Below are 24,313 nucleotides of genomic sequence, written 5' to 3'. Positions count from 1 at the left end.
ATTGCATTCACTTCCCATGTTAGTAAGGTTATGCTCAAAATCCTTCAAGCTAGGCTTCAGCAGTATTTGCATCAAGAACTTCCAGATGTAATGTACATGCTGGGTTTAGAAAAGGGAGAGGGACCAGAGATCAAATTGCCAACATTCCTTGGATCATACAAAAAGCAAGGGAATTCCAGAAAAAAACACCTACTTCTGTTTCATTGACTATGTGAAGCCTTTGACTGTGTGGATCACAACTGTGGAAAAATTCTTAAAGAGATGGGAATATCAGATACCTTACCTGCCTCCTGAGAAACCTATATTTGGGTCAAGAAGCAACAGTTAGAACTGGACATGGAACAAGTGAGTGGTTCAAAATTGGGAAAGGAATATGACAAGGCTGTGTATTGTCATCCTGTTTATTTAACTTATATGCAGAGTACATCATGTGAAATGCCAGGCTGGATGAAGCACAAGTTGGAATCAAGATTGCTGGGAAAAATATCAACAAGCTCAGATATGCAGTTGATACCACTCTAATGGTAGAAAGCGAAGAGGAATTGAAGAGCCTCTTGATGAGGGTGAAGGAGGAGAGTGAAAAACCTGGCTTAAAACTCAGCATTCATAAAACTAAGTTCATGGCATTTGGTTCCATCACTTTCTGTTAAATAGAAGGAGAATAAGTGGAAGCAATGACAGATTTTCTCTTCTTGGGTTCCCAAATCACTGCAGATGGTGGCTGCAGTCATGAAATTAGAAGATGCTTGCTTCTGGGAAGGAAGGCTATGACAAACCTAGACAGCATATTAAAAAGCAGTGGCATCGCTTTTCCAATAAAGGTCTATATAGTCAAAGCTATGGTTTTCCCAGTAGTCAGATGTGAGTAGGACCATAAAGAATGCTGAATGCTGAAGAACTGATGCTTTGAATTGTGGTGCTGTAGAAGACTCTTGAGAGTCCTTTTGATTGCAAGGAGATCAAACCACTCAATCCTAAGGGGAATCAATCCTGAATACTCATTGGAAGGACTGATGCTGAAGCTCTAATACTTTGGCCACCTGGTGAGAAGAGCTGACTCATTGAAAAAGACCCTGACTCTGGGAAAGATTGAGAATCAGTTGACAGAGGAAGTGGTGGTTGGATGGCGTCACCGATTCAGTGAACTTGGGTAAATTCCGGTAGCTGGTGAAGGACAGGGAGGCCTGCCATGCTGCAGTCCATGGGGTCACAAAGAGCTGGACATGACTTAGCAACTGAACAACAACAACAACCTGCTAATCCCAAACTCCAAATTTATCCCTTTCCACCCCTTTCCCCTTTGGTAACCATAAGTTTGTCTTCTATGTTTTTGAGTCTATCTCTGTTTTGTAAATAAGTTCGTTTGTATCATATTTTAGTTTCTACACATAAGTGATGTCATATGACATTTTCTTTCTGTCTTACTTCACTTATTATGATAAAATCCAGGTCCACCCATATTGCTGCAAACGGTATTACTTTTTTCATTTTTATAGCTGAGTAATATTCCATTCTATTATATGTACCACAACTTCATTATCCATTCATCTGTTGATGGACATTTAGGTTGCTCCCTAAAGGCAATTGTAAACAGTGCTACAATGAACATTGGGGTGCACATATATTTTCAAATGATAGTTTTCTCTGGATATATGCCCAGGATTGGAATTCCTAGATCATGTGGTAGCTCTATATTTAGTTTTTAAGTGAACTTCCATACTGTTCTCCATAGTGACTGTACAAACTTACATTCCCACCAACAGTGTAGGAAGGTTGCCTCTTCTCTACACCTTCTCCAACATGGAAATTTAATTTTTATATGCACTGGGAAACCAAAAAAAATAGTGCTACTTTCTTTATTGCAATATTCATTTTATAGCAGTAGTCAGGAATTGATCCCACAGTGTATCTGAGGTCTGCCTTAGAAAGGAGGTTTCAGGTGGAGAAGCGAGAAATAGGGGACTCAAGGGCCAGCCATGGGTGATAGCTGAGTGCTGCTCCTCAGAGGTCGAGCCTCCTCACCCACATTCTCTTGTCCATAGCACATCCTTTCGGGTCCAGCACCAAGATTTCTCCTTCCTCACGAATCCAAAAACCTCTGGAATGTGTGGTGTAGATGAAGTCGCCAACCAGCCGGTTCCTGCTATGTGTCTGTCAGGATGGGATGGTCCAGAACTCACTCCAAGATGCTGGAGTAAGCAGCAGCCCCTTTGCTCTTCCCGCTCTGTGTCGTGGTCCATCAGCTGACTTAACTGTCAGCTCCTCATTCATCTCCCCGGGTTGGGGTTGAGCCCACGCCATCTCACCTGGGGACTTTTCCTTCCATGATGGCTTTCCCTCTTATGTCACTGATCATGGTCAGCAGTTTTCCAAAAGAACAGGAGCTCCGAGGGAAGCTTATCCTTGGACTGACAGGCAAGAAGCAATTTGACCGATGTTCACACCCTTGACATCCCTGGAGACCCTTGGAGCCCATCCTTGGGGCTCACCATCCTCTCCTCCCAGTCCCCCTTGGGCTGCCTGGCTTTCCAGAGGCACAAGGCATGAGGCCCGGATGCTCCTGACCTAGTTCCCATGGTGAGTGCTGATCCCCCCAGCTGTGATGCTTTTACTGAGATCCAGCATTTCAAGCCTTCAGATTGACAGGTAGAGGTTAAGTGGCCAGAGAGAATATTCTTCCTGGTCCCCTACCTCTAGGGCAGACCAGTGCTACCAGGTGCTGGACACAAGGTCTTCCTGAAACCCCTAGTTTCCCCTCCCTCTGTGGGCACGTGTGGGACAAACACGGACCTGGGGCCAGTAGAGCCTTCTGTAGCCCACCTGCTGCTTCCTGGGTGTGGGACCCAGGGTGGGCGCCATTACTTTCTCTCGGGCATGATTTCTTGGTCCACAAGCTTCAGTGATGATCTTCCCTGTTGGTGTCAGAGTGGCCAGACTGCCGGGATGTCCCCAAGTCCCCTGCAGGGGCTCCCCAAAGCATTTCCCGGCCTTGGACCCAGAGTGGAGGTGGCCACTGCCGTGGGGCCACTGTCCTTATCCATCCTTTTCCCAGTAGCCTTTACACTAACCAGTTGCTGACCCCTTTATGCTTTCTCTCCCCCACCCTCGGCTGGGAGGAACCTGGTCTGTCGTATTCCTGGGTCCCCAGCCTTGGCGAGCCCAGCACAGAGCAGGCTTCTGATCAGAGTTTGTGTAAGGAGTGCTCACTGCTGCTCACAGACCTTTATCCCCTTCTCTGTCTGATGCAACTCTTTGCTCCCTGAGAAGTCCTCCTTACCTGGCGATTCATGCTTGGAGCTGAACTGAGCCCCAGGGCCTCACTCCCAGCTGCTCTCTGGGAGATGCAGAGCAGGTAGTCACCCCCATTCCCTGGACAGCTGCTTGCTGGGCTCACCTGGGCGCACAAGGGAAGGTTCCTCTTCTGCACGGAGAGAAAAGGTGCCAGTCACACCCATGGGCTGGGCCTCTGAGGGTGGGGACGAATCAGACAAAAGTTTTGATGTCCAGGAACTAAACACCCAAGCAAGGATATGCACGCACCTGAATTTGGTGAGGGCAGAAGGCAGATGGAGTTCAGCCTCCAAGAGAAAGGGGGCAGGAGGAGGGCAGAAAGCAGGAGAGACAGATGGCACAGGTCTGTACAGACACACCACGGGCCTGCCCAGTCTCGCACTTCTGCACATGTGCCCACCTTAGGTGTGCACAAGCCTGTGTGTGCTGGGAGCCTGCTCCAGAGAGTGGAGTTTCTGGAAGTCCGTGGGGGCTACTGCATGGGCATCAGAAATGATGGACTGTATATGTTGGAGTCTCAGGTTACCAGAACCTTTGCTGGTGGAATTGGAAAGCCATGCAATCTATTTGAAACATTGTTTGGAAATTTCTAATAGCATGAAGTACACACTCATTCTGTGAGCTACTAATTTTGCTTCTTTTGTATTTAGCCAGAAGAAATGAAACCTTATGTACACCAAAGATTCATGAAGGCTTCTGGTGGCTTTATTCACAATAGCTCCAAACTGGAAGCAACCTGTCCATTAACATGAAAATGGATATACAAACTGTGATATAGTCACACTGCCCAGCAATAGAGTTACAAATAAACAATGCCTGTAGTCATGTATGGATGTGAGAGTTGGGCCATGAAGAAGGCTGAGCACTGAAGAATTGATGCTTTTAAACTGCGGTGCTGGAGAACATACCTGAGAGTCCTTTGGACAGCAAGGAGATTAAACCAGTCCATCCTATAGGAAATCAACCCTGAATCTTCATTGAAAGGACTGATGCTGAAGCTGAAGCTCCAAAACTTTGGCCACCTGATGTGAAGAGCCAACTCTTTGGAAAAGATCCCATTGCTGGGAAAGACTGAAGGCAGGAGGAGAAGAGGGCAACAGAGGATGAGATGGTTGGATGGCATCACTGATTCTGTGGACATGAATTTAAACAACTCCAGGAGATGGAGAAGGACAGGGAAGCCCGGTGTGCTGTAGTCCACGGGGTCACAGAATTGGTCATGACTTAGTGACTGAACAGCACCAACGTGGGTAAATCCTCAAAACCTGTGGAACAAATGAGAACTGGCACCAAACAGCACATATATTGATTCCATTTTTATGTCTGTGAGAACAGAGCAAATCTAGAGTGATCTGGATAAGAGCTGATTTTGGGGGTGGGGTGCACTGTGGGGGGTATTCTGATCTCAACCCTGCTGGTGGTGAAAACACACCCAACTGTGTTTGATATTTGTGCTTTGGGCTGTACATAAAATACTCCTCAATAAAATTATTGTTGTTAAAAATTACTTCTGATTTGAAAGCAAAATTCCTTGCTTAAGTAGCCACACCGTAGAGTCGCAGAGGTTTGTGGACTTGGCAGGTCTAAGCCACTTCACAGGTCTGGAACCCCTTGGCTCCTCTGAGAAAGCCTTGCTATATCACCCGCTGATACTGCACACCCCTTCCTGACCTCCTCCATGGGGCCTGAGACCTTGCCTTAGGGCGACTGTGGCCTGTGACAGGCAGACGTGTTCTGACAAATGTCTCTTCCCTGATCACCGTAGGGTGGGGGGTGTACTGTGATAATTCAGGGACTCAGCACTGGCTCTGAGTTGTCACTCATTTCCAGTGACTTAAAGATACCATTGTGGTTCCACAATCAAAGTGGGGGCTTGTGGTGGTCGTGAGATAAGAGTTTCATCCCAAGGGTGGGTGTCTGCAGCACTGGTGGGTCTGTGGTCACTTCCCCAGCTTCCAGTGTGGGGTTGGAGGGCTTACACTTGGCAGCTGGCTGAGCCCCCACGTGGGTTCCCCTGCCTTGGAATGGATGCTGCTTCAGTAGAAATGGGACAAAAGTGAAAGCCCTGGCCTTTCCCAACCTTACCATGAGAATAAATCAAAGGTGATTAACTTGCATCCTGGGGGACCTGCAGAGATCTATGGGGCTATCAATGACTTGAGAGGCTTCCCAATGCATCCCCTTATCGTTTCACAGCAGAAGCTGAGAGGGTAGCTTTGGTTCTCCCTGTCCATCTGCAAGGACCACCAGAAACTGTTTGCTGGTGCCTGGAGGTGCCCAGGACTTGTCCCGTCTTCCTGCTCTCTGCCACTGCACAGCTGGCAGAGGGCCCACAAAATGCCTTGCTCTGTCCCACTATTGATATCCTCATGCAGACGGCACCTGCCTCCCTGAGACACAAAAGAGGGAGAACCGCGCCGCCCCCCCCCCTCAAACGCCACCATAAATATTCAGGGATCCATCCACTTAAGAACGCTGTGGGGAGACCATGGAGTGTTTCAGGGCCGCCCAACAAAGTGAGAGAAATGTTGCTATACCTAAAAAAGGAGGCATGATGTTTGTGGAGACTTCTTGGATTTTGAAGGCAACCCATCAGCTATTCCCAAAGCTTTTACCAAGGAACCTGTAAGGCCATCAGGTGTGAGACGGGCCCACAGACCTCATCTCCTAATAGACTCATTGGCACTTAGTGTGGCCAACAGCAATGCTGTCAGCGAGCAGACTACCTTGCAGAGCGCCAGCGCTCTGGGCAAAGCTGTGCCCTCCTCTGCATATGACTATTCTCCTTTATGAGAAACAGCTCCTGGCTACTACTGGCTTCTGGTGGGGACTGAACGGCCGACAGAGACATCAGTGGACTACAGTCCTGACCTCTGAGCGTGATGACCGGGTGTGATCTGCCCCGCCCTCCCACGAAATTGGGTCTGCGCAGCTGCAATCTGTCTTCTTGTGGAGGCGATATGTCGAGAAAACCCAGAAGTGCGTGGAGAGGTGGCTCAGACCCTGCAACGTGTCCTCTTGCTTGTGGCCTCCTCTCCCTTAACTCACACGTCTCGGGGAGTTCCCACTAACAAGATAGGTGGCCGAAGAGAACAGCTTTCAGATGGTTCTCTGTGATGTGGGGGCTCCAGCTTGAGGGTGGGTGGTGAGGGTATTAACCCCCACCATCTCAAGTGTCTCTGAAAGCTGGTGGGGAAGGGAAATCATGCCAGTGGACAGAGCTGGAGCAGAACAAATGGTTATCTCTTTCCTGATCTGAAAGACAGCCAGAAGAATTCACAGTGATTCTTTCCCTCCTCCTACTGCCTTGGGGCTATTTGGCAAGGTCTAGAGACATTTTTGGTTGTTACACTTGGGTGGAGGGAGCTACTGGCATCTAGTGAGTAGAGGTCAGCTAGGAGCTTGCTGCACATCTTTTAATGCACACAGGACCAGTCTCTACAAAGAAAGAACAATCTGGCATCAAACATCATTAATGCCGCTCTCAAGTAATCAAGGCTTCTCTGGTGGCTCAGATGGTAAAGAATCTGCCTGCCACGCAGGAGACCTGGGTTGGATCCCTGGGTCAGGAAGATCCCCTGGAGAAGGGAATGGCAACCCGCTCCAGTATTCTTGCCTGGAGAATTCCATGATCAGAGGAACCTGGTGGACTACAACCCATGGGGTCACAAAGAGTCAGAAACACTACTGAGCGACTAATCCTTCACTTCACTTCACCAAGGAATCCTGATCCACCTTGATTTATGGGCAGGGGTGAAGAGTTGACTGGGCAGTCAGGAACTTGGAAAGGACAGGAGTCAGAGGTCGGCGACAAGGAGGTGTTGTGCAAACGAAGATGTCAGTGGACCGCTCTCCTAGACCACGGAGATACCGTGTCCCATGTTTAGGCTCATTACAAGTACCGGGTGTGGAGGAGGCTCTCGGGAATCGAGTGAGTGAGAGAGCAGGCCCTGTAATAGCATTCAACCCTCTCTCCAGGCATCCTGATGTTTGTTTAACGGGCCCCAGAACAGAGGGACCTGTCTGTAGGGAAAGAAGCTGGGGGTGAATGAAGCTACATGATTCCCCCTTCTCAAGGCCAGCCTGGAGGCCACTTGCCAAGCTTGAGAGACCTCTGACGGTGGGGACCAGCGCAGAGACTCTGTCTGGCTCCCTCCCTGGGGGAGCCAGTCAGACGCAGCTGGTCGAGGGCGCTGGACCTTTCTCATTGTGGAAGGAAGGCCATTTCTCTCACTGGAATAGACATGTGTGGATTCAGATGCCTTCCCTGCCTGCAGCACTTCTGCCAGAAACTACCATTCATGGGTTCAAAGACGTCTCACTTACCATGATGGAGCGCCACACAGTGTTGCTTTTGGAGACAAAGTTCAGCTTCATGGTGATGGGATCACGCACAGGGGCTTCACTCACTGCGTGTCTAGCTGACCCAGCAGCAGCGGGCCTGATGGAGCCTGGAATGGCCCACGGGAAGTTGAGCGATGGTGCCAGCAGGGAGTCAGCTCCCCGAAAGGCAGGAGCTCAGACCAACGGACTGGATGATTTGAATCGGTGATGGCCATATGGTGGTCTGTTCCTTGGCCAGCACATACGATCTGGGAGTGGGAGTGGCTCTTGTCGCCATTTTGTCTTGTAACCAAGAACTGTGCTTTCCGCCCCCAATCCTGAGCCCTAGGGGTTGTAGGTCCCCATGCCCAGGGAGGAAGGGGCTCCACCAGGGGCCGTGCGGTGGTGTCACTGGACTGGAGATTGAGACCTGGCCAGCGGCTTCTCAGGCCACTGCCTCAGCCCAGAGAAGGGAGCTACTGTCTCACTGGTGATGAACTCTAATCATCAAGGAAAAGCAGAGCTGCTGCTACACAGAAGGGTTGATCTGTGATATTTAGGGGACTCTTGGGAGTGTGTTTTATTATATCCATGTCCCCCAATAAAAGTTAATGGTCAACTACAGCACCCGAGATGGGGCTGTGATGATTCAGACCTTTTGGGGATGAAAGTTTGGGTTATTTCATTAGAAATGAAAGATCCCAACAAGCTGAGGTTTCGGCTGAGGGGAAAGGAAACAGGACTGATCCTGGAAGAAGGAAGTCAGGAATGCCAACCATGGGCCCTAACCAGTGACAGACACAGGCTTGGTGGGCGTGTCTCTTCTCATTTTCCCCCTTTCTTGGTGTCTGTGCACGTGTGTATACAGAAAATACAAATATGCATACATGCACATGTGCCTATGAGTGTGCACACACACTTGCACACACACATGCACACACACAGGACTTCCTCTTTTCTTTTGCTTCCAGTACCTCTTAGCGTTGTCCTGGCAATAGTTCACCGCTTGCCAGCTGCAGTTTGTTCTAGTTACATATCCCCCACATGGAAGGTCCTGCCGTACTGTGTCCCCATCAAAGACACCAGCGCCCCCTTCTCAGAGGCCTGTGTTCTGCCCTGGGCACCCCCCACCTCTCATGCTTGTAGGTTGTAACCATCTGGGCCCTAGGCTTTGCCTCCAGCCCTGTGATGAGCTGCACTCTCTCCGTGTGACCTCTATGGGCCCTTCTGTGTTTTTTTGGTCTTCTGATCCCTCTTCAACCAAGTCTTCATATTCTCTCTGTAAAAATAACTGATATGACTTATATTTTCCTAAATGATACACGTATTCCATGACTTGCTGGGGACATAGAACCTTCCCTCAGGTCCCTCATTTTCAGAATATACTGAAATTTTATAGAAAACGGGGACCCGGGAAGGTGAGATGCCTTTCTCAAGGTCACTGAAACTTAGGGGCCAGACTTTCTTTCTCACTGTGCAGGGCTCCTGCCATCCTGTACAGCCTTTAAAGTACCTCCTGAAGCTGCTGGTGGACGAGTGTGCCTTTTGTCTGGGATTTGCCACCTGTCCTGCAAGAACTGAGTGCAGTCTCCCACTTTCTAGCTGAGAAAAAATGTCTGAGCCAGAAATGGAAGGTGGGGACCTAGCAAGACACTGACCCCAGGACCACAGCACCCTTACAGGCCAGCCAAGCATCTTTCCTCTCCTTCCCCAACCGTGCCCCCACACTCTTCAAGTGAGAAGACTTGTAGGTCAAGTCGACCCACTGCACAGGCTGGGAGATGCTCCTGGGAGGCCCTGCAGCTTGGAGCTCGGGTTCTTTCATCAGGCAAATTGGAGCTGGAATCTTGGTTTCACCACTTACCTCGCCAAATTTCACTTCTTGTCTACACAATGGGGATTTTGACATCTAAGTCACAGGGTTGTTGCCTGGATAGAATCTGATGAAGCCTAGAGCAGGCCTGATGCAGAGCGCAGTGGCCACCACCACCACCTCTGCCCCCATTCCAGCACCCAGGGGCACATGGCTTTGAATGTGCCGGGGGCCTGTCACCTGCCTGGGCCAGGCCTGCAGCCCTGGACCTCATCTGAGCCTCTGGAAAGCCCACTTACTTTCTTTCACAGACACGTGCCTCTCCTGAACAGCAAAACACACACAAATAAAACCCCACCATAAAATCCTCTCATTCTCTTGCCCTCCCAGTTGCCCTCTTGCTGATGTTTGGCAAACACACATTTACGGAAGTTCTATTGTTTTCCAACAGAAAGTGTCCTGACCATTTAGAGAAACATTTGTCTCACATAATAAAACTGCTGGTTTTACAACTCTTCTGATTGGAAGAACTCTTAAATTTGGGTGAGGATGGATGCCTGTTAGAATCCTCTTCATCTGAGCCAAAAGCTTTTCTTAGATGATGTATTACCAGGGACACAGGATTGGGTAAATAATCGGACCAGCCAATGCTTTACAAACATGTTAATTTTATTGAGTAGGCATCAAAGCTTCTCTCCGTGTCAAGTAATGGAGAAGCCGTATCACACAGATTACAGAGCTATTGTTACTTGAAATAATCTTTCATAAAAGAAAGAAATGAAATACAGTTCTTCTATAAAAAGTGCAGTAGTAGTCATTACTGGAAGTTTTCCAAAATGAAAGCAAGATTTACTACATATTGCAAAAATTGGTTTAGTGCTTTAATACTTTACAAAGTAACAACCCAACCACCAAAGATAAGCTCTTACAATGGGTTGCTTCTCCAAGGATGGACCAAGATGGAAAAGAATGTTTGCATTGAATTGGAAGGAACACTTGCAGGTAGAAAGGGGCCCAGGATGACTTGGTCAAGGTAACAAGGTTTCTGACCCCTTTCTGCCTCAGTGTTTTCTTTCGTCCTTGGTAATAAGTAAACCGGGCAAACAAAGCAATGTATCTCATCCCCAAATCAGTCAAATGAACCTGTGAAGGAAAGAAGGAAGGGAAAGAGACAGAGAAACTACATTCACTTGCCAGTGCACATGGGAAGAAACCAAGCAATTACACATCAACACCCATCAGTTAAAATGAGACCACTGGTCAAAGCTGAGGGTGAACGGGGTTCAGGCTCCGAGTGGAGACCCAGGGAAGACCCTTGTGGTTCTCAGGGCTCCGTGGCTGGTGGAGGGCCCGGGGCTTGCTCAGGATGTTGAATGATGACTGGCTCTGGGAGGTGGCATTTGCCTCGTGGACTCCGGGCCACGGCCCGTCTCCAACCGTGCTCTAGTTTTGGTCACAAGTTAATGGGACAAGCTGCCCCACTCCCCCCTGCCAAATCATCACCCCAAGGCGGGTGTTTGGATTCCATTCCAGGTAGGTGGGAAAAACTGGATGGGCTGCAGGGCTCTTCTGTCTTGGAGACAAATTTGCGAGGTCCAAGGGGGCAGCCCTGGAAAGCTTGCCCTCTCTGAGGACTGGCAGGACCAACCCCTAATCCTGCTCATCTGTCAGGGCAGCAATGAGAGGAAGATTGTTTATTTGGCAATTCAAGCAGAGGGACACACTTGCGTGGGCCCACTCACCGTCTGCTGGGCAGCTGCCGAGCAAGTGCTAACGAGGGAGCTCTTCCCCCCAAAGTGAGGGACCCTAAAGTATGGCACCCAGAGAAATGACATCAAAACCACAGAAGGGGAAGAAGAGAAGGACAAAGGCTTTTTAACCAGGCCCCAGTAGGCCAAGGGTCCTATAAGAAGCGTGTAACAGTATTTTGCCAACAACTCTTTGAGGAAAACACATTTGGCCAAAGGACCTAGAAGTAAACGCCAAGGTCAGGTGTGTGGGAAGATCAGCCGGGAGAGAACAGATAGTGTGGAAGGGGAGGCGTCCCTCCCCAACCTGCGGGTAGGGCCACCTGGGAGCTGGGCCCAAGGATTGTGTGTTGCTTGGCTCTGCAATGGCTGGGCTCTGCCTCCCAGACATACCCATGACCGAGGGGGCAACCGGGGGCCCCCAACACTGTCCGCACTGTGCCCTTTGTCTCTTTCTTCTGCGGGTCTGCTTCTGGTGACATGAGAATGAGTCCTGCCAGTGGTCAGGCTGTCTCCCTTTCCTGGCTGAGCTGCCACCAAGTTTGCTCTAGGAAGGAAGGAAGGCCTGTCTCCCTGGAGACATGGAAGGCACAGTGTCCTAAGGACCCATTATAAGGGCCTCTCCAGAATGGTCCAGGCCCACGATGACCTCATGGAGGGGGCATGATCATGAGAGCTGCCCTAGAGGAAACTGTCCCCACCTCAGCCTATCCCAAAGGGTCCTCTGTAGATAGCAGAGTCCCTTCTCTGTGAGGGAGGGCCACTGGGGCAGGCGCTTTTACATGGCATACTTGCCACCATTGGGTCTGGTGCTCACTGCCGCATCTGGTCTTCATGAACCACAGGCTGCCTTATCAGCTAAAATTCTCCCCGTTTAGGGGCAAGAATGCTCTATTTGATAAAGTCTGAAGCTGATACTTGTAAGTTTCTTAACATCTGTCAAATGATTGATTTCATTTCCTTTTTTCAACAAGTATTTCTCCAGCATCCAATACATATCAGGTGCTGTTGTAGGCACCAGGGGTACAGCAATGAGCAAAACATACAAAAAATTCCTGCCCACATGGAGCTGACATGCTGCGGAGCTGGAGGGAGGCATACACTGAATCAATGAATGGATAATTCACATGCAGGCTTCAAATGGCGATAAACGGGCAGCAGGAGGGTGGGATGTGCTGGCTTATTAAATAAAGAAGTCAGGGAAGGCCTCCTTGAGAGGTGACATTGGTGCAAAGACTGGCAGGTAGTGAAGGGTGAGACATGTGGCTGAGAATGGGTGTCAGTGGAGGACATGCCAGGCAGAAGGACATGTGCTAAGGCCCAGAGGCAGGCTTGGGTCACTGGGGCAGAGGTTGGAGAAGTCCGGGGGTGGGAGTGGTCTTTGTAAGGACCTGGTTGTCCCTTCATTTAAAGTCACCTTTCAGTGTCTGTGCTATCATAGACGTTCTCAAGGAACTGGCTCCACTAATTTATCCTCTTTAAAATAAATGGGTTACTTTCGTCTTGAGCATATTCAGCCTATATTTTAAAAAGTAGTGGTAACCCCTATCTTATGTTAAGGAACTGAGTGTGTGTTTATGTCTGTGTGTACCCTTGAGATGTTTTCTTGAAAGAATGAAAAAGGATAAGCAATGGGCACTTTGTGTACACTAATTAGGGTTGGTAGAAGTTTGTTTTTGCAATCAAGTAGCAAAACTGAAAATTTCAGCAAATTATTTCGCAAAATAAACAGAAACAGTAATATTGCTAGCCTTGTTCAGAGATTCTAGTTTCTATGCTATTCCTTGGGTGATGTATGTACCAAGTCAGCCTGGGTGGGAGAGGGGGGGGCCTTGGCATCTTGACGCTGCACAAACTACACACACATTTATTCCCGAGGGGTCCATGGAGGGCAGCCCCCTCTCTATTCTCTACTGGGGGGCGTGGAGTGAAAAGAAAGCACTGGTTTGGGGGAACAAAGCCCCCTGCATAACTGTGAACAGTTTTGCACATTGCTCAGAACAATCATGAAACTGTTCTCAACCAATGGGTGCTTGTGATGAAGAGTTCTAGACTCATCCCCGTGTCAGCAAACCCATCATTAGAACCACGCTCTAGGGAACCAGGACCCCCACTGGAGAGTGGGCTGGGGGGACATGACTGAAACAAGAATGAAGCTGGGTGCCCCTCATTACCCTGGAGCCCCCTTATCAAAGCAGCCAGTTCCAGCAGCAAAGAGAGTTTACAGTTAGGACTGAAGTGCAAGATGTGGCCCGGGGGTCTCCAGAGAGCCACCGCTTTAAGGCTTTTTTGAAGGGGGCACCTGTTCCCTGGTGTCAGGGGTGCCAGTCACTGCAGGGCCCTTTCCTGAACATGCCTGCGCTCAGGTGACAGCAGAGTCAGACTGTGGATGGAGGCAATGCCTGGGCAGCAAGGTCTGATGAGGCAGGGCCTGGGCAGCCGTGACACATGTTCTCTTCTTATTTATTAGAAGCATTGGAAGAAAGAGAAAGAAAAAAGCACTCGAGGAACTTAATTTGTAAAGTCCACACCACAATGCGGAAAACTGACTCATACCCTAAAGAAAGAAACCCTCCCAAAAGCACCTTACTCCACATCTCTTGTAAACATGAAAGACACAGAGAATAAAACACATGGTTTGGCAAAGCCTTTTTTTTTTTAACCTCGCACAAATTTCCCACCACTGATGGGTACAGCCCTTTTTTTCTTAACTAACATGAAATATATTTTGATCAGTTAAGTTTATTTCTACAAAATAGTCTGCTAAATAAGCTCGTGGTTGCTAAGCAAGGGTGTGAGAGTCATGTAGCCACGACCCTGCCTCAGAGACAGTGGGTACTACCAGGAACATTTCACACCCCGAGGTGTGCCCCTCTATCTTGAGTCACTAAATTCCTGACGGTATGCTTCCAGAATTAACACATCAAATCACTTTGGAAAACATAAAGTTTGTAAAGTAATATATCCCAACTTTTTGGAACACCACTGGAGCCACTGGGTGGTGATAGGTAAGAAAAAAGTCCACGGTAACTTAGTGAATAGGAAGTATTCATTTAAGAGGAGAAGTGCAGTACCAAAATCCAGGAACAGGAAATGAATCAAGCTTTCCACAGAAAAAGGAAGAGATTCACACAGTTCCACTTTCAGATCAGATGTGAACAAATAGCAGAAAGTGTTTCATCCTCCAGAGCCCACACTGGAGCCCTACCCAACCTAAATTTAGCCCTCCAAGGGGACAACCCCGTGACAATATAAGGGTGCAAAATATTGCTCTGTGGCATATTCTGAAAATAATATAAAAATAATTTCTATAGTACAGTTTAAACTTGGCTTGTAAAATATCAACATAGCATAAAGTCTACAAACAGAATACACTTAAAAATGCCTTCCTTTCACAATATATTAGTTTAAAAAAATCATATACCCAGGTCACGCAGATGCAGAAAGTGTGAAGCGAATGACTGAAATAACCTCCACTGGGGTTTAGAAGTATCTGGGGTTCCTTCTGGAATTTTACTGTCAGAGACATCCAACAGTCCCAGAAACGGAAGTTTGGCCAGACCAGGTTGGAGGGGAAGACAGCTCACAGGTGGGACTGTCTGCATCCAGGACCTGTGCCTTGGTGGGACTCATGGCCTTTCTAGAATATAGACTGGCTGTTTTCCTTTTCTCTAGTGCCCCAAACCACTTCCTTTCACCCCACTCCACCAAGGGCCCCCAGGCCACAGAAGGACATTAAGGGATCTCTTGACCCACATGTGAAAAACACAGCTGTTTCTAATGGTTCTCGCGCAGCCTGATGAATTCATTTGGTCTAAGAGATGTCTGGCCAGGGATGAGGGGTAAAGCTCTTGTGAACACGGAGGGGCTGGACCATCACATTTAGCGAAACAGTGGGCTCTCTGTTTTTAACACTGTTTAGAGGAAGGATAGATCCAGGTCTCTCACAAGAGGAAATGACTGTTTGTAAACAATGCTGACCAAGGGCATCGTGTCTTCCACCAGGTAGCGACACCCACAGGTGCTCCACACATGGAGTGGCTAGTGACCTCATGGAGAGACAGGGGGTTGTCTACTCTGGGGGGAGAGGAAGAGCCTGGGGTCTAGGGTTGGAGTTGGATCTCAGACTCTTATTTATGGCACATATGTCAGATGGGGTTGGGGTAGAGGTGACTGAAATTCGAGGAGCTAGAACAGATCACTGGTTTTTTATAATACGTACAAATTACACTGCCTAGTTCTTCCTCTTGTACTACAAATAGACTGTTTTAAATCTCGGTTTGCCTTTTTTTTTTTTTTTTTTTTAACCTGGCGGAGAGCATGAGAAAGATAAAATATTTGCATAGCCAGTTTTGGAAATTTCTGTTTGGCTGTTTTCATGTTGAAAAATTAAACAAGTGGTTACTTTCTGCCTTGCCTTGCTGTGCCTGTGTGTTTGGTTTATGAATGCACAGGGAAGCACTTTCCAAGCTGGCTGCTCCACCTTCTGCGAGACGCAGGGCAGGAGCCGGTGTCTACACGTGAAGCAGTCTTTATTTCCTGTGACTTCACAGCTTTGGATGGCAAAGCAGTTGGTTAGCATAATGTGAAGAATCAGTTCAAAAAGCTGCCACAAACCCTCTTGGTGAGAGATTTTTTAAAAAACTGCTTTTTTTTCCTTTCAACAAAAGAAACCCCAGTAATATGAGGGTCATGAATGTTAGTGATTACCACACATTGAAAGTATTGTTTAGCACGAAGAGTAAAACTTCCAAAAAATTTAAGGTCCTATTTAATAAATAATTCCAAGGAACGACTTATGTAAAACTTGAATAAATGACCGAAAACTCCACCTGCTGTGGATAATTAAAAACAAAAATGACTCACAGGAGATATTCAAATTAGTTTATTATAATTCAAACAAGTAAAAAAAAATTTTTTTTTTTTTTTTGCTGCTCTTTATGTTGGGGAAAAGCATCCTTTCTGGAGAAGGAGAAGCTGGCTCCAATGAAGAGATGATCTGCCTCCCGTGTTTTCTTTAGATACACCCCAGCGAAGCAGGGTGCTCTCTCTCTTTCTTGGGATTATTAGAGGCTATTCTAAGGCTCTCACAGGTTTTAAAGGATTCTTTTGCTAGTGAGGATTTTACTCATCATTTTCTGTATTTCTTGGAAACAAGGTATTTCCTTAGAGAGGCAGGTTTAACGCCTCAGTGTCCTTGGCCAAGAACGGTATTCTCCAGAGGTAATCTTGGAAGGAAGACGCTGCATATTGCTGCTCAGAACAGGGTAGCTAAGGACACATTTTTTTTTTTTCTTTCCTCAAGAAATGTAAGGAGGCACCAATATAGGGACCGCTCAGGGATGGGGCTGCCCCTAACGTGTTCTGGAGCCACGATGCGGAGGGGACCCAGACGGGAGCGGCGCGCCTCTACCCGGCTGATCCCAGACAGATGCGGGTGGAGGTGGGGGTGGGCTTCCTTCCCAGCGGCCCTCAGTCCCTGCCCTCTGGAAAGAGGGGCGGGCCGCGTTTCAGGGCGGCCTAGTGGGGGGTTACACAGTGACCGCAAGGTCAAGTCCTCGCCTCTCTCCTGGGGCACCGATGGTCGCTTCCGAGGGGCCCCTCCGGCGACAGTTCACTGGGGAAGGGAGAAATGTGAACAGGCTGTCATCTTTGCTCATGTATGGGCAACTCCAAATCGTGAGTTCGCAACCTTGCCCGCGGGCCCCACGGTGTCTTTGGAAAGCTCGTGTCACCTGAGCTGCCCCGCACCGGGAGTGACGGCTACACATCACCGCGCCCCGCGAGGTAGCTTGTCCCGTGCCCAGCCTACAGACGCCCGTGGCTTTGATGGCAGTGTGAGTGTCGCCTGAGCCGGGGGCTGTGGGAGGAGGTTTTGCTTATGAGATGGAGCCGCGTATTCCTAAGGGGCCAGAGAGACCACCAGGGCGCCAGTGGGCAGCCGAGCGCCCTGTCCTCCAGGGCCCCTGGAAGGGCACAGGTGGAAGCCCGAGGCAGAGCCGCCACCGCAGTCCCAGGGCCGCGCGTTCGCCTCGAAACCCTGGGTGGCAATGATTGCACGCAGGTGACCGCTACATGAAAGAGGTCAGTAGCCGGGTTAGGGGGGAAAAAAAGCAAAAAAAAAAAAAAAAAAAAGCATGTAAAACACTCCCTTCTAAAAACAAAGGGCTGCAAATTTCTTTATTTCTCTTATCGAGGAACAAAAATACCCTTGCAATGGCTATTGAGTTTCCACAGGTACGAGGCAGATGCTAGCCAGCACACCCACTTCCAACAGTATGACTTGTTTCCTATCCGTCTACTACCTGAGTGGCGTCAGTGTAGGTTCAGGCACCATTAGGAACGTTTGACCAAACACGTACACAGCACGGACAGAGGATCGCCGGCCTCCCGGTGGACCAGGGCGCAGAGGAGACACCGACAACTTGGAGAGGACAGCCCGGCGGCAGGGCCGGGCCGCGCGCTCAGGGCCGGGCCGCGCGCGCCTCGCGCCGCCGCCGCAGCTCCTCGCGGTAGCAGTACGAGCAGTAGTGCTCGGTCTCGGCGCGCCCGTAGAACGCGCAGTTCTCGCGCTGGCAGCGCCTCTGCGCGGGGCCCGCACCCGGGCCGCCCCGGCTGCCCTCACCGTTCGAGCGCGCGGCCGGCGCGTCGGCGTCGGCGAACTCCAGGCCGTCGCGCGCCGCACCGAAGCCGTTGGTGTAGGTCTGCGACTTGGGCTCGGCCGCACCCGCCGCCCCGGGTAGGGCTCCTGGGACGGCGCGCGCCAGCGACTCTACCGTGTTGACTGTGCGCAAGGCGGCGGCGCGCGCCGGACTGTAGCTCTGTGATGACAGTGAGCGGTTCTGCTGCGGGTACGTGGCGCACGGCCGCAGCGCGCCTACAGCTGGGACGCACGGCTCGTCCCGCGCGCCCGCCGCCTGCACGTGAATGATGCTCTGGCGCCCCGGCGCCGGGGGGCTGCGGCCGGGGACCGGTCCACTGGCGCCCGTGCGCCGCGAGCTGCCGCCGGGGCCTGGGGAGGCCGAACCGCCTGCCGCCGCCCGTGCTGCCCGGGAGCTGGTTCCGGGCCCCGGGCTTGGGCGCTCCTTGAGCTTGAGCACCAGCTGCGTGGGCTGCCCTGCCTGCGGGCTTGGTGAGGCGCGCTCGGGGCCGGGCGCACCCTCCGCCTCCGGCCTGCGCTGCGGCCGCTTGGCCGTGGAGGCTGCTGCTGCGGCGGTAGCTGCAGCGGCAGCGGCGTCGCGGCGCCGCTGCTCCTGCTCTGCGCTGAAGCGCTCCTGTGCGCTGGTCAGGTAGTAACCGATCATCTCCTCGTGGAACTGGTGCCGGTGGCTGGTGAGCAGCAGGCCGGCGAAGATGAACTTGCGCTCGCCCTGCATGGCGGCGCGCAGGATGTTGAGGCTCAGCTTCACATCTGTGCTGTACTTCCAGGCGTCGCCGCGGGGCCCGCCGCCCTTATCGGCCGGCGACGCGCCCGCTGCCTTGTCCGTCGGCGACGGCGTGGTCTTCTCCGAGGGTGACGTACTGGCTGAAGCGCCCGACTCCTCCTTGCTGCCCTTGCGCGCCTTGGCCTTCTTCTCCTTGCCGCGCTCGGGCGCGTCGCCGTGCTTGCCGTTGGCGGAGTTGGCGCGGCTCATCTTGCCGTGCACCAGGCCGCCCAGGCCGCCCATGTTCTTCTTCAGCTTGATACCCAGTGTCTTGCTGAAGCTGCCCAGCTTGTTGGCCACAGAGTCCGCGCGGGTCTTGTCCTTGTCCTTGCGCTGCTTCTCCTTGTCCTTGTCCTTGCCGTTCTTGCCGTTATTGCTGTTGGAGTTGCTGCACACTGAGTCTCGGTCCGAGTCCAGCGAGTCGGCCAGGGACTGCACGTCTTCCCCTGCTGAGGCCGTCGGGGACTCTGGCTGCGCCAGAGGGGCCTGCAGAGGAGAGGGAGGGCAGGAAAGGGAGGAGGTTAGAGATCAGCCTTCCCCTTGCTGCCGCAGGAGGCAGACCCCCACCCCCTTGGTGTTGCCTCCAGCCTGACTGTCCCAAGCCCGAGCTGTGTCCCAGCCCGAGTCTCCTGATCCTCGATCTGGAGTTGCTGCCTTCACAGCCCTTGTGGGCCCTAGAAGAGAACACCCACAGCCACATCATGTAGTCCAGGCAGCTGGACTCTGGAACCAGACTGCCACTGACTGTCACTTGTGCCATATGGGTATCAGGGCCTGCATCAGGGAGCCCTGTGAAAATCAGATAGGAATAAAGGCTGAAGTACAAAAGCACTCTGAGCAGTGCCAACTTGTCCTGGGTACTTACTGGCTGTGTGCTGGGCACTGCCCTCCTTGCCTTCTTCATGGAAACTTAAAAACTATTAGTTATGGGCCCCACTTTATGCTTAATTAAACTGATGTCTGGGGGGGCAATTATTTGTAAGCTTTAAAAAAAAATTCCCTTTCCTGAGATTTCACTACAGGAAAGTGAGGGCACAAAAACATCAGCCAGATACTTAAAGCGAATCATTCTTAACATCTGGAGGCAGGGCCCGCATGGCCTTAACCAGAGGCAGGGGGGCAAGTGGGGCACCAGCCCCCTTTCTCACAGCTCTACCCTCCCAGGGGGGAGAGCAGAAGAGGAAGTGCAGAGGAATCGCGCCTTGGTTCCCTGCCTTTTCAAGGACCAACACACAGGCTTATAATTCATTCTGCTCCATGGCAGCACATCATGTTCCCATCTCGGCAGAGACAGTTTTGTGTTGTGACTTGTCTACGGTTTATTTTGAGGGTGTGTTCCTGCCTCTCCTGGAGAAAATAAGGGGAGAAAAACTCCTTTAGTCGGAGCGCACGCCTATGCCCAGACCCGCAAGCACACAGGCGCACAGACATGTGTTTCAGCTGGAGCTGGGGCTTCCAAGACCGTAGGCAGGATGAAAGCCAGCATTAGGGGGCCCTGCGTGGGGGAGGGTGCACCCTGCCTGCCCACCCCAAGCTGAGGGTGCGTGCTGGTCTGTCCTGGCTCGAGCCAAGCTCACCCTGGTCTCAGAGGGGATCCGGATCCACGTCACATTCATGTAGCTGTGCAGAAGGTTCAGCTTGGCTTCTAGTGACAGGATCAGGCTAGCGAGAGAGGAACAGCAAGTGAGATGCGCCCCAGCCTGCCCGCATGGACCCCTCCCACCGGCAGGGCAGCCGGCCAGCCAGCTGCTAGGAGCAGGGGTGCCTCACCTAGGCCCTCCCGGGGAAACCCAGCAACAGCCTGCCTCGAGTGGCACTGGTAGGGAGGGAGGGGCACAGGGTAGGGTCTTACTGGGCCAGCCGGGCGTTATCATTGTCATCTTTCCCCCACTCCCAGTCCTTCCCAGGGTCCACGGCAAAGTGCAGAGGCAGCAACTTGTGCTCTGAATCCGTCAGGGGGATCACGGCTGGAACACAAAAGAGAGAGACCTGTACCAGACAGCCCAGGGTGGGAGCAGAGGCTCGAAGCCCCCGTGACCACTAGGGAGGACAGGAAAAGTCCACTGAGCCCAAGTATTGCCGTGATTAAGGAAACCAAATGGAGGTGTACACAGGACCTCTACATGGGCAGGAGCCTTAAGGCTGGAGGTTTCAAAACCACCACTAACAGTTTAGAAAATGTCTTTATTGTGGATGCCAAAGAGCAGTTTGGAGACATGGATCCAAAGGCAGGTGCCCTCCTGGGGCAGCAGACAAAAAGAAGCTATTATTGCTTTTGCCCTTTCTACGGACCGGACCCAGGCCAGACAGTGCACTGAGTGAGGTCAGTGGGGAGAGGGCTTGAGGCCAGGCCCACCCAGCTCCGCCCAGAGGAGGGGAGTGAGGGCTGCCTGCCGTCTGCTCATTCGTGAGCTCACTGGGCAGGTCTGTCGGCGTGGGACCCACACAAACAGTAGCCTTGGCCACGGGAGCTTACACCCTGTACTGAGGGCGGGATGAACAGCTGATATACAGCTTCTGTTGTCAGGTGGTAGGAGCGCCCTGAGGGTGAACAGCAGCCTGAGGGAGCTTTGGCAAGCTGTTCTGGAGCAGACCACCGAGCCTTCTGAGGAGGGAACGTGTAGGTGGACAAAGCGGCGACGTGGAAATGGGCTGACTGTTTTCTTGGGCTCCAAAAATCTTCACTGCAGATGGTGACTGCAGCCATGAAATTAAAAGGCCCTTGCTCCTTGGAAGGAAAGCTATGACAAACCTAGACAGAGTATTAAAAAGCAGAGACATCACTTTGCTGACAAAGGTCTGTATAGTCAAAGCTATGGTTTTCCCAGTAGTCATGTACGGATGTGCGAGTTGGGCCATAAGGAAGGATGAATGCTGAAGAATTGATGCTTCTGAACTGTGGTGCTGGAGAAGACTCTTGAGAGTCTCTTGGACAGCAAGGAAATCAAACCAGTCAATCCTGAAGAAAATCAACCCCAAATATTCACTGGAAGAACTGATGCCTAGGCTGAAGCTTCAACACTTTGGCCACCTGATGCGAAGAGCCAATTCATTGGGAAAGACCCTGATGCTGGGAAAGACTGAAGGCAGGAGGAGAAGGGGGCGACAGAGGATGTGATGGTTGGATGGCATGATTGGCTCATGAGTTTGAGCAAACTCTGGGAGATAGTGAAGGACAGGGAAGCCTGGCATGCTGCAGTTCATGGGGTCACAGGGTCAGACAAAACTGAGCACCTGAACAACAAGGCAGTGAGGAGAGACAGGCCCCTCACTGCACAGAGGGACTGATTCATCAAAACATGCCTCAGCCCCCAGGGACCTGGGCCCACTTCAGAAGGGTCAGGGTGGAGGCAGGACCTGCTGGCCTGCCCAAACGCTGGGGGTGGTATATGTGGGTGCAGGGACCAGTGCACCTTCAGGTGTGACACTCAGACCTGCTGGGGCCTTGGGGCCTCCACAGGGAGGTCTCACCTCTGCTGTCCCACCGGCTTAGGAGGCAGGTGAGGCTGGACTGCCTTCTAGATGGGGAAGTGGGTTAGAAGCTGGCAGCTGGGCGCGGCCCTCCCTGATTCAGGGTTAGCCTTGCCGGCTCTGGCCTTGGAGCGCCTCTGCCCCACTCCTGTGCTGGTGGCCAGATGTTGCCTGACCCTGACTGAGCACACGGGGTCTCCCAAACGCTGCTTTCCTTTGGCACAGAAAGCCCCGTCTTTGAGGACACGGAGCCCCCAGTCGCCACCCTAGGGCGCAGGGGCCCTGCTCCTGCCTGGGGTTTACTCTGCTTCTTACTCCTCCGCGCATTCCCTCCCCCTGCCCCTCTGATGCGGGCCACAAGTCTGGTGTCATTTCCCCAAGATTCATGACAAAGGTGTCGTGGCAAAAAAACAAAGGCAAATCAATAAATAACAAATACATAAAATCTAAGACTGAATACCCGTTTAATAGTTGATTTTCTAGTAAGAAACAAGAAATACTGACTCGGTGCTGCCCTCTAGTGTTAATAATGACACACATAGTCTTCTTCCACTCCACCCCCTAGCCCCCGTTTAAGAGAAACACAGGTTTGCTTTTTCACCTGGATGGGGCTGGGCGGCACTGTGCTCTGGTTTGGGAGGTCAGGGGCAGCTTGGTCTACCTTGGCCACAGACTGTTTGGTCTTGTCTGGTGTGTCTGTGACTCACAGCCATCCCTCCCAGGGCTGAGCTGTAGAGTAGTCACAATGGTCGGGGCGGGGGCTGCAGGGCTGGCTCAGGACCAGCCTCCCTTGGGTCATACCCAGGAGCTGGCCCCATAGTCCCAAGAGTCACCATGACAACAGAGAGAAAGTTGGCCTGGCTTCCCACCCCTGGGTCAGGGCCGGGGGTAGAGGCTCCCTCTGTAGACAGGGCAGGATGGCTTCCTGGAGGGAGAGCTTGGTAAAGGCACCCACTCCACGCCCCCATGCAGATGGCCAATCCAGAGTGTCCAGGAAACAGACCCAAGGATTCTATTTTAAATAAGCATTCTCCATTCTCCATGGGTCTGCTGCTGCTGCTGCTGCTTCTGCTGCAAAGTTGCTTCAGTCGTGTCCAACTCTGTGTGACCCCATAGATGGCATCCCACCAGGCTCCCCTGTCCCTGGGATTCTCCAGGCAAGAGTACTGGAGTGGGTTGCCATTGCCTTCTCCCTCCATGGGTCTAAAATTAAGCAAATCTGGCAAACATTGTTCAAGAATAATAATCTGTTAGAAGTAATTTCTGTAGGTACAATGTGGACAATTTGGGGTCTGGCAGTCCACCTTCCCAGGGGAGAGGTGCCTTGAGGGCACCTGCCCAGGCCTGGCTACATTTTCCAGCCCCCACCCTAGCATTAAGAAAGAACATAGGCTTGCTTGTATCTGTGGGGTGTGAGCAGAGGCACTGTGTGAAGCCCTGGGCAGTGGGCCTTCTCCCAACACCCTTCCCACCCTCTAGCCTTCTGATGATGGAGGCCCTACATAAGGGGTGGGTTCCTGATTCCCCACTTGGAGGGGACCTGCCTGCTCATCAGGAACATCTGTTTTAGGCTTTATTTGCATGAGAAGCAAACTTATCACTCGAAACCACTATGACTTTAGCTTATTTGTCAGATAAACCAACTAAAGTAGTATAGCTCTGCAGCCTCCTCAGCTTCCCTACCAAAGGGCCCCTGGGAATTCCTCTCCTCAGTAGCTGGGCTGGATGTCCTGGGCTCCCCACCCTGACCGTCCACCTCCCCCCAAACACAAAAAGCAGAAGGTTGGAATCACCTGTAGGTGCTAGAGCCTGACCACCCAGCAGGCTCCTAGCAGCTTCTCAGCCTGGACGTCAGAACGGGTCAGGGTTGCAGGGCTTAGGAGCCCCAGCTGTACAGCCTAGAGGGAGGCCTCGAAAACAAGCCCTCTGTGAGACTCAGGCACTTAGGTGCCTCTGCCTCTCACTTTATACACCTAACTTTTCGCTGTTGGAAGCCTGGGAAGCCTGACCTCACCCGGTGAGAAGGAGACTGATGTGTGACTTGCCCTCTGGTGGCAAATGTCAGGAACAGCAAATGCTTTTCAAAGTAAGCCTGTGAACTCCCTCCCTCCCCAAGGCCCTTTGAAAAAGCACGCTCCTATCTTTTAACCCCTGCAGAAGGGAATGGCTACCTACTCCAGTATTCTTGCCTGGAGAATTCCATGGACAGAGGAACCTGGTGAGCTACAGTTCACAGGTTCGCA

At 51.4% G+C, this 24,313-nt stretch overlaps 1 protein-coding gene and 1 long non-coding RNA gene across 3 annotated transcripts in view; both read right to left on the bottom strand.

Moving 5' to 3' along the window:
- Positions 1–1,850: 1,850 nt before the first annotated feature.
- LOC114109106 (uncharacterized) lies at positions 1,851–3,407 on the bottom strand. The gene is made up of 4 exons (XR_003585812.3): positions 3,278–3,407; positions 2,791–2,912; positions 2,307–2,408; positions 1,851–2,151 (listed from the first exon to the last, which is right to left on the bottom strand). It is a non-coding gene; the product is annotated as an uncharacterized LOC114109106 (long non-coding RNA).
- A 6,668-nt stretch (positions 3,408–10,075) lies between these two features.
- Positions 10,076–24,313, bottom strand: part of OTUD7A (OTU deubiquitinase 7A) — a 388,394-nt gene continuing 374,156 nt past the window's right edge. For both annotated transcript variants that reach the window (XM_060401687.1, XM_042235175.2), the window contains exons 12-14: positions 20,452–20,566; positions 20,177–20,261; positions 10,076–19,085 (exon numbers count right to left, since the gene is read on the bottom strand). In XM_060401687.1, coding sequence (XP_060257670.1) covers positions 17,640–19,085; positions 20,177–20,261; positions 20,452–20,566 — 1,646 coding nt within the window. In that variant the 3' untranslated portion in view covers positions 10,076–17,639. The remainder of the gene's footprint in view (positions 19,086–20,176; positions 20,262–20,451; positions 20,567–24,313) is intronic.

Source organism: Ovis aries, chromosome 18 (assembly GCF_016772045.2).
Source record: "Ovis aries strain OAR_USU_Benz2616 breed Rambouillet chromosome 18, ARS-UI_Ramb_v3.0, whole genome shotgun sequence".
Lineage (NCBI taxonomy): Eukaryota > Metazoa > Chordata > Mammalia > Artiodactyla > Bovidae > Ovis > Ovis aries.
The sequence above is the reverse complement of the archived record's forward strand: the minus strand, read 5'-3'. Positions and strand labels throughout refer to the sequence as shown.